The following is an 11,745-nucleotide window of genomic DNA, read 5'->3' as shown; positions in this document are numbered from 1 at the left end:
ACTTCTTCATATGTTGTGGAGGGAATATAACCTCTGTCGTCGGTTCCGCCATCAGCACAGTCGGGCATGGACACTGCATTGCACACTTTGTAGGGAGCACAACCTCAGTCATGGGTTCCGGGAAAAACATAGTTGAGTATATGCACTTTTGCACAGGTGGTGGTGGTGGTGGTGTAAGTATAAACTCAGGCATGGGTATTGGTTGCGCCTTGAACATAAACGGGCAGGCAAAATTCACTGGTTCCATCTCTCCAGCCACCACGATTCGTTGGATAGTACTGACTTGTGTGCTCAGTTGTGTCACCTTATATACTCGCCTAATCGTCTACAGTCGTTGCGCGTGATTTTCGTGCACCGAGTACTTTCAGCTCTACCTTCGTACTTCATCCCATCATATGCAATCCTTCCTCTATCACACACTAATCACGTGCTGGCTGCCTTATCAATAGTACTAGTTTTCGGCAAAAAGTACCTACCTGCTCATTTGCTGGCTTGATAGCCTTCACAAGCATCGCCAACTGAGGCGAAATTGGCAGCACACAGATGGATGCATATGCCAACACTCAGCCTGACGTGAGACAGGTCCTCCTTGTTAATGTCTCCTTTTGAGTGCTAAGCCTGTACTGCAGGGCAGACAGATTTGCAGACAAATGGAAGGACATTGGGTGGACTTCGCAGGAGGAAAGCTGCATGTCACTGACTTGCATGTGGGTTGTCGGAAAATCAGAAGATGAGCAAACTAGTGCAGAGTAATCGAAACGACCACTTTTCTGTCACATAGCCAACATCTTCGCTTGGGCGTCATTCTTGGCACTTGCCTCCTCCATGTTGTTTATTTGCCTTGACTGGTACAATGCGTTTGGGTGAGCTGCGAGTTAGCCAAATAGGTGCGATGATTTTGATAATACAAGTTGAATGACGGTGAGGGTCTCATGAATACTCGCTTCCTTGCTGCAATCACCAGTATCCTCCAAAATGTGTGGTCATCAATCAGTAAGGCAGAAGCTGGTGTTGTGGCTGTGGAAGCAGACAATCTACCTCTGGCCTAATCCGTCCCCAACTTACATCTACTTCCCAACTGACTGCATCGTGTGTGACCAAGTGGTTGTCCTGTGTGAAGATGAAGTGTCGCTTATCAGCTGAGGAATCATCATCAAGGAGGTGGGGAGGGTTGGATGAAGCGTGGTTTTCTCTCGTCCTCTGTCTTATTCCAAACTTAGAATATGGCATGAGATTTTTAGTATGCGGCATGTGAGATGAGATATTGCTGTGTCACGCAATGGTGAGAATGGGACTTCCCCAACAATGACTGCCTCGAGAGGAAACTTGGTTTTTCTTGTTTGCTATTGGATTGTATGAACTTGAATAATGCACATCGGCAAGTAGATCTCGATCATGACACTCACCTGATTTTTTTGTACCACGGAAAATGTCAAACGATGCTCAACGTTTGCGGTACACTGTACACACACCCCATAAAGTATGGTCACATGGGGATAGGATGATATGCACCTTTGAAGAGCAATGTGGAGTAATTAGGGAGCCGATTATTTGTGCCGTTTACCAGCCATGTGCATTATCACAGCAGGTCATTCTTAACACTCTGATCCCCAACTGGTCATGCATCTCGTCCCTCCTCCTTGCTTTTTTAGAGAATGAACTATTTTTCCTCCTTAATGTGATGCAGCATTTGTCTGTAGGTGCTTTTAAGTGTCTTCGAACGATTCATATGCAGAATTAAATCAGTCGTTGGCACCCTTTGTGGGTGAGCTTGTCTATTTCTACTACCGTGTGTCATGCCTTTCCCTAAATGTTGGAAAAAATTTAGCTAAAAAGCTACAGACCTGTTCGCATCGGGGTTCAACCCGGTGATGCGAGGCAGACTACCTCGTATCGCAATAGAGAGGCCTATTCGGACAACCGCTTGCTAGATAACAGTGAGTTAGATGTTGGAACAGGATGGTCGCGGACATTGTATAACGAATACAAATCACAGAATACAGCTAAATGGATAGAAATTTCACTTACAAATGACCGACGCTTTTCCTTCCACGCCTTGCAATGCAGGCACGCATAAAGGCTATTAGCTGTGTACTTTTCGTGATTACAATTTTTTCAAGCCAATGCTTCAAGCTATGCAACACCTTTCCTCTTTTAACATTTTATGTTGATTTTAGGTCAAAAATGGCTTAAGGAAATGCAGTAAACCATCCTCGTCAGTCTCCATTTCCATTTGAAGATCCAGTTAATTCTACTTTAGCTTTCTCTCCTTATCGTTGATGACGCAGCTCTGTAGGCGCTGTAATCATTGAAGTTGCCTCCTCTATCTTCCCTTCTGTCATTTCTTTGAGTGTATCAACATAGAAAACTCGTGATCTCCGTGAATTTGCGGGTTTCGATGCCTATTTACTTATCTCCTCCGGAAGTAGGAGATCTTCAGCAAAGTCAAAACAGATATGTGAAGTTGACTTCTTGAGGATAATTGTGGTATTAAAGTGGTCCATTTCCTTAACCCCAACTTCTAAACTCAGTGAATTTTGACTTATTCCGTCGCTGCTTTTAAGCAAGATTTACAATGAATTCCAGCGGATAAATTGGCGCTTCTTTTAACCTAAGCTAATTCACTAGAAAACATTTAAAAAGTAAATAAGTTTTTTAGTCAGTTATGTTTCGGATAGTCGGTGGTTATATTTCCTTAATGGTAAAATGCCTTATGGATACATCACATGCCAAGTTAAGGTGCTTACCACGTTAAACAAGCCTCTGATGGTGCCTCAAAACCTACAGTAAAGGGGTAACCCGCAAATCCCCAAATCTGTCATTTAAATATCTTTAAGCAAAGATATAAATAAAGCGGATTTCTATGAATAAGGTATTTTTTTCCAAAAATGCACTTTTTTGTTTGGGACGATAAACTTAGGGCCCTTGCTAACAGAAAACTGTGAAAAAGGAAAGGCTTAATTAAACTGACATGAACCGATGAAAGTTGGTGTTTAATCCTTATCCACTACTGTCAAAAGAAGACTTAAAAAGTCGCGCAGAGTTTCCCCATTCCACTTTTTCATTCAGGGATTTAAAAACAGTGTATCGCTTACATATCTTTGCTGAGGAGCAGTAGGGCTGAAAGGCTGTAGATGGGGGTAGAACTCCGTGAGACCATGAAGGTACCCAAAACCACATACACTTCTGTGACCGTGGAAGATCTCAACGATGGAAGGTGTATAATGCTTTGTTGCGTGTGTAGCTTTCTTTTTTCTAAGTGGTGCTTTGGACGCTCTCTATAATTACTATTTGGAGTCGGACACCATAATGCAGATGGAGTTTACAGACCACCCTTTAGCTGGCAACTGAAGATTATACCTCATTTTTAGGGGAATGACAATGTCAGAGATTACAATGAATTTACCATCTTATCCTCTTGCAAAACTAGATTGTAAGGATTCAGTCACTAAGCTGTTCAAAACACGTCGTTGGTTCCTAATGATTGCATGTCAATTGTCAATCGCTGTTCTTAGGAATATTCGTCTATTAGCATATCCATTGATTGGAGCTTTGAATTTAGAGTGAAATCACTGTACCCAACTCCTCTTGTTTCTTTTCCTCTCTGACCCGCTATGGTCACTACGGTAACGTGAGCTTCCCTGCAAAATCCAGTATTTAATCATTTGTCTTTTTTTGCGAAAGATAATCAGCACAAGTAACATTCACACCGATTTTAAAGCCAGAAAAACCTTGAGAAGTGCTTGTAAGCCGTCCAGTAGCTCCTCATCCTCAATGGAATTTGGGGGCCTTTTCACTGGCTTTGGTGAAAGTATAACCTCATTTGAGCATGAACACTTCTTCACAGGTTGTGAAGAGAGTAAACCCTCAGTCGTGGGTTCTGTTTTCAACGCAGCCGAGCATGTACACTTCGTCACCTGTTGTGAAGAAAGTAAACTCTCATTCGTGGGTTCTGTCTTCAGCACAGTCGAGCACGTACACTTCTTCACTTGTTGTGATGGGAGTAGACCCGCGATTGTGGGTTCGGTCTTCATCACAGTCGAGCATGCGCACTTCTTCACAGCTTGTGATGTGAGTAAACCCTCAGTTGTGGGTTCCGTTTTCAGCACAGTTGAGCATACACACTTCTTCATATGTTGTAGAGGATGTAAAACGTCAGTAGAGGATTCCACCTTTAACGCAGTCGAGCATGCACACTTCTTCACAGGTTGTGAAGTGAGTAGCATTTCAGCCGTGGGTTCGGGCTTTAACACGCACGAGCATGGACACTTTATTGTTTCCATTCCTAGCTGTCTATCTGATTTGGTGTGTACTGCTGAATTGTGTCACCTTATATACTACTACTATCGTCCCTATTATTTCCTCGTGATCCTTGTACTTTTAGTTCAACTTCCGTACTTGACGTCCTTCGCCATCACTTTTTTAGGCCGGAAATTAAACGCATTTGAAGCTTGAGAGCTCACCAATCAGCCAGTGATCGAGACTTTCATGTCGATAATGTTAGTGATTGCAATTAGTTTTTAGCTTGTTATCCATGCAGATCCTGCTTGCAGTGCCTCACTGACTGAATGGTTCACGACACATCGATGTTGTGTAATTATACCATGTCATATGTCAGCCTCTCTTCTTGGGGCTATGTGATTAAACGCACAGCTATTCACTAAAGCCTAAGATTTAAAGTGAATTCATTCAATTAATAGCTGCACCTAGTACCCCTCCCTACTTTGCAATTTCACTGTTTTGCAGCCGTTTATGGGGTTCTTTTTAGCTGCTGGGATCTCGGAGGCGATAGCATTTGCTTGTGAGGTCCACGTATTTTCGCATATCTTTGTAGATCTTTGCTAGACATTTTCAAATCGTTCAAGTACGGTGTAGCTTTAATTATTAATTGGCCCAGAATTGTAGCTGTCGCCAAGAGGGAATACGGCCTCGATGCCGCTTCCACTGTGATGCACTAAACTTCAACATCTAAGTATAAATTTTGTGCATTTCTTTGCTAAATCCACTTACTGCTACCCTCAGTTCATCAAGAGAAGGCGTTATAAGGCCTACCCATGCGGAGGAGAAACGTAGAGAATAACTAAGGAACCAAGGCATCTACAGAGAAGAACTTCATAACACAAAAAAGAAAACCGGAACAGCGGACACTCAAGAGCTTGTGCTGTTAAATGTACAAATGGAAGAATACAAATGTATTCACAAAGTCGGCTGACTGTAAAGCAAATGTGAAAGAGGGTGTTTTTAATGGCTCATAAAATGGCTTTTAGCTATTGCATAATGTGGTAATGAGTAGGAACTGCTGTGCTGTTCTCACGTGTAGCCAAGCCCCGTCCGTCTGTTTTGTATGCAAATAATTTTAAAAATGAATAACCGTGCCAGCACCCACATGTAGACCATCTAGTGACTAATCTAAATGATTTATCTCTTTTGAGTCGTGTACTTTATTATTGTGCATATGAAAATAAAAACATTCCGTTTTCGCAACAGTCTCTTCAAATCGACTCTTGCTCAGTTTAAAAAATATGTTGTTTGTGGCATGTAATTGTAATGATTTCCTTCTCTTCCTTCTTTAAGCATATCGAAGCGAAATATATCCCCTGCTTGTGCAGTGGCGAGAACCTGGGTCCAAGGGTTTGTCCTCCTGCTCCTCAGTCGACTCTCACGTACACAGCTGCTTGGCATGCCTAACTGTCCTGAGATTTGTAACCAATATATGATAATACGGATTAACACTCATATTTTGCTTCCTTATGACTTCTTTGACTAGAGATCTTAAATTCTTCTTCCCACAGTCCTCGTAGTTGTGACTGTAGTCAGCTGACATCCGGAGCGATCTCCATCAGTCACGTCGTCCTCGAACGCGCTGATTTTACCCATAATTGACTCTGCGAAAGAAAATAAGCCCAAATAATGACCAACCGAGATTTTTTATGCTCTCGATACATCTCTGTCATAATTGAGTCGCAGTTTGTTGATTCTCCTAGAAGCGACCCTGTCACATATTTTGTACAGATTTTACACAAAACTAAAAGACAATTGGTTAAGGAGATGAAAGTTATTTATCACACTCTTTCCTCCCTCATTTTTTAACTTTCAAAATAGGTGGAATCTCTTTGAAGGAGCAGATGATGATTTCTCTTCCTTACACCAAGAAAAGAAGCTGGCGACTCTTTAGCCAGCTTCTGTTCAAGCAGATGCAATAGAGTATCACTTACCTCCTGCGGAATACAGTCTTCAGTAAGTATAAATATTCCTTAGTTAAAACCGCATTGCCATAGAATATTGGGAAATGTTTCATCGTCCTCACCAATTTAGGCAAATTTTTAGGTAATTTTAAGCAAAGTTTTACATTTTTTTACATCTCGAAACTCATTTGACTATTGTTTAAGCAACATTATCGTAAAAAATTATAAAACAGTTTGTAAGCCTATTAGCTTGTTTCACACTGTCAGGACACTTTACACATTCAATGACTTTTGTCTAAAAAGTCCATTTTTATTAATAACTTTGGGTTTTAAGCACAGAGATATGAACAATTGACGCAGGATCATCACCGCCCCAGCCACCTGCCTAATCATGGGGTTGTAGTCGGTTAAAAAATTGACTAAAATTGATCGTTGATTTGTATTATTTAAACATGATTGGTGTTGGGGAATTAGCCTATTTCTTAGTAGGAATGTACATTTTTGTGCAGAAATTATCGGGCAAGTAGATAGGCAGTGTTGAGTATCATCACAGACGACCGATCAGTTGGAAATGAATGCGGCAAAGCGCACGCTGCTTTTGCTGCAAACACTATTTGCACGTTAATAAAGTGTTGTGGCATCGCCAGCATCCTCCTCGTCATTGGTATCGCTAACCTTGCCAAAGAATCTCCCAAGTTGAGCGAGTGGTCGACGGCCGAGCTGCATTAAGGTAAGAAGGAAGCGGTAAAGAGAAAACAAATGCTAATTCTTAGCTCCGTTAAGTTACTTTACATTAAGGCATTCTGTTAAATAGATCTGCTTTTCGGCCATTTGTCCTACAAATGGTGATTGGCATTACTAATGCACTTGTCAAAGAGAACAGTCTGGTATTAAACTGCACAAAACCAGCAAACCCTAGCAATGGAGGTAACAAGGAAGTGGGAAAGGGGATTACTTGAAATGCAATCAACTCATTGCTTTTAACTATATTCACACCTCCATAAAAATCGCCGAACTACCCACTAGACAGTGGGTAGTCCCCAACAAACTACCTTGTGTTGTAATGACCTATCTACAAATAGTGAGCATAAGCAACGCAAGGGTCGACGCTCCAAAGAAGAAGCGTTGCATACAACAGAAGCATCTTTGTCTTCCATGTACATTCGATTATACGAGAGTGCCAGCCTCAGGGGCATAGTCTGTTAACCACATTCACAGACTGTCAGCTATTCTCGGTGTTAGTTATGAACCTTTTCCCCATACCGATACTACTTATTACAGCTTCAGTGATACCTTGGGGCTCTGCGATTGCTTCATTTAAAGCAAACCCATATTTGAGTTAGTCTCCATCAAAATTTACCTTCTCTATTATTTTCAGGAGATTTTAGTCACTCAATTACTAGTGAGGTTTTAAATGTCGCATTACAATGCAAAGAGTCTTCTCTCATGTTGCAACAACTAGCCACACGAGCAATGAATTTAGACTTCATATGGAAGCATGGCAGGACCGAGAAGCTGTAGGACCGAACGGAGAAACACCCTTCGTAGACCGAAAACCCGGTATTTAAGCGTTTTACCAAAAAAAACATTGTTTTCTCACAGCATGATATCTCATTAAAATAAATCAAGATGTGTGAAGTGAAGAAATTATGGATATAATAGGTGGTGATTGCCAAAATGCACGGTACATTTCCATCTCCGTTGCAGTGAGTTTTCATTTCCAATTCGTTACGCTGGTTTAAAATTTGAATATCCCTTACTTTGCAACAACTCTATGCAAAGAATCCTCTCAACTCAAAGTCCGCAACGTTTATGTGTGAGCAGAAGGTACTGAATGTTAACCGCAAAGTTTCTACATTCAAAGCTCAACTCGTAAGCATCTGAAGGCAGAGAGTCAAGTGCCCCGCCTCTCCAAAATCGAGAAAGATGCTTATGTGCTTAAAAATAATTGAACATGTCCAGATCTTCCACTACCTTTTCCTTCTAGAAGCCTGGAGACAAGTGTTTTGCCTCCTACCCAACAGTTTACCTGGAGGTATCTCAACGGGCTAAGTTGCAAATGCTCGACATTAGATAATTCATACTTCAAGTTTGGCCTGAAGTAGCTCGTAGACACTCTAATAATTAACCGCAGCCAACTCCTTGACCAAATAATTGCAAAAATAATTCCTTCAAATCTACAACACCAGCTCCTACTAATTCTATGTTTCTTTTTTCATGCCGTTTGAACTCTACGTTAACTGTATTAGGATTTGAAAGCTGGCGTGAGGGTCAAACCAATGAGTGGACGCAACACCTCCAAACAGGTCGGATAACGGCTGAAGTGAAAGCTCAAAATCGTACCCAAACGTAATGCAACATGCGATGACAACTAAACGGCGGATCTAGATGCCACAAGTCTGTTGAAAAACCATAAGTAATGTATATAGGGATATTCTAGTCCCCCCTCCCGTAGGTTTCGAAATCCCAAGTGTCATTTCGTAGCCCACAGCAAGTTTAAAGACCTTCGCTTCACTGACATCTGCTTACAAAGAAGCCCTAAGTTCTGACTTAAACATCTTGCAATTGCTTTTAACCTTGATGATCCACCGACTACATAATGTGGACTAATACGACTGAGGATGAATGCAAACCATCTCTCAATATTGGTACAAATGATGTTAAATCCCTTATTTTCTTTGAATATACTGATCATTTTACACCCGCTCTAGCTAGCAGATGCTCTGACACTTATGCGAGAATTAAGAAGGGATACTCATTGACCGTCAACTTCTAGCCAAATTACCTCCAGCCCAGTAATTGCCAGATTTTGGTCAATGATTGTGTTCAGTCGACCATCGGTCTATAGTGCACAAAGTAGTTAAACATTTCTATCTCTCCAATGTCTACTGATCTTCAGTCGGATATCTGCAATTCGCTGCATCGTTGTTCCAAGGCAATTGGTGGAGTGAAGATTAAGCCGATGTAACTGGAACTGAAAGGTACCACAGTACTGGTAAAAAGCTGATTTATTTCACTTACTTTTGGTCCACTTCCTTAGGGAAGAATTGGATTCACCAGTGGGGATAGGTATTATTATATTATACCCGCCAATTTCTTTTCGCAACAAAATTGTTGCAGAGGCTATTCTTCATCAAATCCGCGGTTTGCGTTTCCTCTCTGGTTCTGAATTGAAAGATACCCACCTGCAGGTTTCGCTTGAAGATATTTCGAGAGGTTTCCATGGTTAGTACTCCCTTCCGGATATTCCATCACCTTCTCTATTCTAGTCTGAAGGTTTCACCGACTATCTTCCAGATTTTTGTGGAATTTTTTCGCTGTCAATTTAAAGGAAGATTTCCTTTGCAGGGATTTTGCTGTTGATGCTCCACCATGCAAATTCATGATGAAAGAACGTTGGAGCAATTCATCCAACATAATGGTCTGCATTTTCGGTACCTCAAATTTGTCTGGGATTTATAAAATTCAAGAATAGTTAATAAGTCCTACTTTTCATAGATTTTTCCCATTTCTAAAGGTCCAGCCAATTTCTTCAGGACTATTCTCATTTCATTCCTCACTTTGTTGGGTAAGCAGAACCCTCTTTCATTTTTCATAAAAATGTACTTCCATCAACGACGCAGCATTAGAGAAGGATGGCTACCCTACTTTTGTATTTCTCAACGTCTTAGTTCGGCCGAATAGGGCCAAGCTTGAACACACAAGAAAGCCCTGCCAAAGTATGAGGCTGTAGCAAATTTCACAAATACGACCTCCGAAAGCACTTGGGAAAAACTCTTATTGAATTGGCTCATCAGGGAAGCAGTCCACGACGTGCTTATTTTCATGGCAGCCAAAAGCGCAGTGCTTAATTTATTCTGCTGAAGCGATACCTACCCCTGACTGACGCCTCGTACTGTCATTACCGATTCCACGAAACAACCCATCTTGCTTCACACGGTTTTATTAGCCTAATTTTCTGGGTTTATTATGAAAAGGCCAGTCGTGGCACGCTCAGTAAAGGTTGGCAGAATGCTATGAAAAGCCTGGAGAACCTCTTGGCCACATTTGATGGATTATCGAGTCCTTTTTCCTTCTGCACTAAGATTAGCATTCTTGAAGCAGACACTCCGACCATTCAAGCATTGAGAAGATGAGTCACTTAGCTAGTCTTATACACTGATTGCCAAAACTGAGCGCCGTGTTTGCACGAGGTCAATTCAAGACCATATCAACAGACACTATAACTAATGCCTTTTAAAGACTGGTAACGCAGGCATTTTGGCTACTGTGGGCCATTTCAGAACATGTATGCGGATTTCCTTCTCAGAGCATGTATGAAAACTATTACTCAAGAAGGCTTACCATTTCCATCAGCAACTGACAATGAAACGAATTCCACCAACGTGGCAGAAAACCAGTGCTGGTGGACATCCTCCAACTACACCAAAGCAACCGCGATCCAATGATGCTGTTTGAAAACGCCCTCGAGATTCCTCAGTGTGCCGCTAAATCTGTCAGTTCGTGCAATTTCACGGAAATGGAACAGACTCAGTAGAAGCCTTGTGCTATCGGCAGAATTGTCTCAAACCAGAGAGGAAAATTGGTCTTAAGAATATGGGTCCGGAAGATCGAAAATAGATGGTAGTTAGGTAGTCCAGAAGTACAACGATCAGCCCAATTCAGATTCTACTAATTCTAGCGTCAACTCTGATAAGTCGGAGTCCATGGTAGATTCCACACCTAATGAGGACGACAAAACTACAGGCAAACCAAGGCGGCTGAGAAGTCTAGAATAACTCAGAACGAGGCAGCGGCATGGTTACATGAACCATAATGTTTGTTTTAACTGTGACAGGTTTTATGACTGCCACAGTGAATCAATCACTGCAAACGCACAGCTAATAGAGTGTAGAACATAACGTGACTTAGATTGCACTATACTTCCTATTTCCAACACACCAGATTGGTCTTGTGCCTAAACTCCTTAACTTTGCTGATGCTATTGAAATATGGCCAATTTAAAAGTCACATTAAACAAATTGAACAATATTGTATAGGAGTAACTAAATTCATGGCAATTCTCTGGTTTTCTTATGCACTTCTTTCTGTTAGCAAAAGGTATAATTTGCTGTTGAATCACGGATTTGTTTCAGTTGAGTAGGAATTATTTTGTACAAGCTTGACATTGCAGGAAATATTACCGTTGAAGAGTTTCAACCAATCATCTAAGAAACGTTTTAAAGTGTGTTGCAGCATAGTACAGTAAAATTTTAAAACACAAACAACTCTTTGGATAATGAGTATTAGTATGGGCGATAGTAAACCAAGTCTTATATTAGTTTTGTTTAAGATTAGCTTAACATAAAAATAATTTAGTAGCTAGAAGTTATATTAGTTGTAAAATATTTTTGGTTAGATTTTTTATATATTGGTCTACATACTAAAGTTGCTAGGTTTTCTGTTTGAGCGCTAAGACTATTTGCTTTGCTATACAAACTACGGCCAGTAGGACCGGCGCGTTAATCAATAGTGGTTTGGTTTATATAGATGTATTAACTGTCGGCTTTTACATCGGAAA

At 41.1% G+C, this 11,745-nt stretch overlaps 2 protein-coding genes across 2 annotated transcripts; one reads left to right on the top strand and one right to left on the bottom strand. All coding sequences in view use genetic code 11, as the record gives it.

Moving 5' to 3' along the window:
- Positions 1-110: 110 nt before the first annotated feature.
- Positions 111-1,049, top strand: EGR_09817 (hypothetical protein; the record flags this gene model as incomplete). The annotated part of the gene is made up of 2 exons (XM_024499066.1): positions 111-173; positions 912-1,049. 2 exons carry the CDS (start codon positions 111-113, stop codon positions 1,047-1,049), a joined length of 201 nt encoding a protein of 66 aa, XP_024346518.1.
- Positions 1,050-3,704: 2,655 nt separating this feature from the next.
- Positions 3,705-4,283, bottom strand: EGR_09816 (hypothetical protein; the record flags this gene model as incomplete). Its single annotated transcript, XM_024499065.1, has 1 exon — positions 3,705-4,283. The coding sequence occupies one exon, from the start codon at positions 4,281-4,283 to the stop codon at positions 3,705-3,707; it is 579 nt and encodes a 192-aa protein (XP_024346517.1).
- Positions 4,284-11,745: the final 7,462 nt, after the last annotated feature.

Source organism: Echinococcus granulosus, assembly GCF_000524195.1.
Source record: "Echinococcus granulosus chromosome Unknown EG_S00169, whole genome shotgun sequence".
NCBI classification, from domain to species: domain Eukaryota; kingdom Metazoa; phylum Platyhelminthes; class Cestoda; order Cyclophyllidea; family Taeniidae; genus Echinococcus; species Echinococcus granulosus.
The sequence above is the reverse complement of the archived record's forward strand: the minus strand, read 5'-3'. Positions and strand labels throughout refer to the sequence as shown.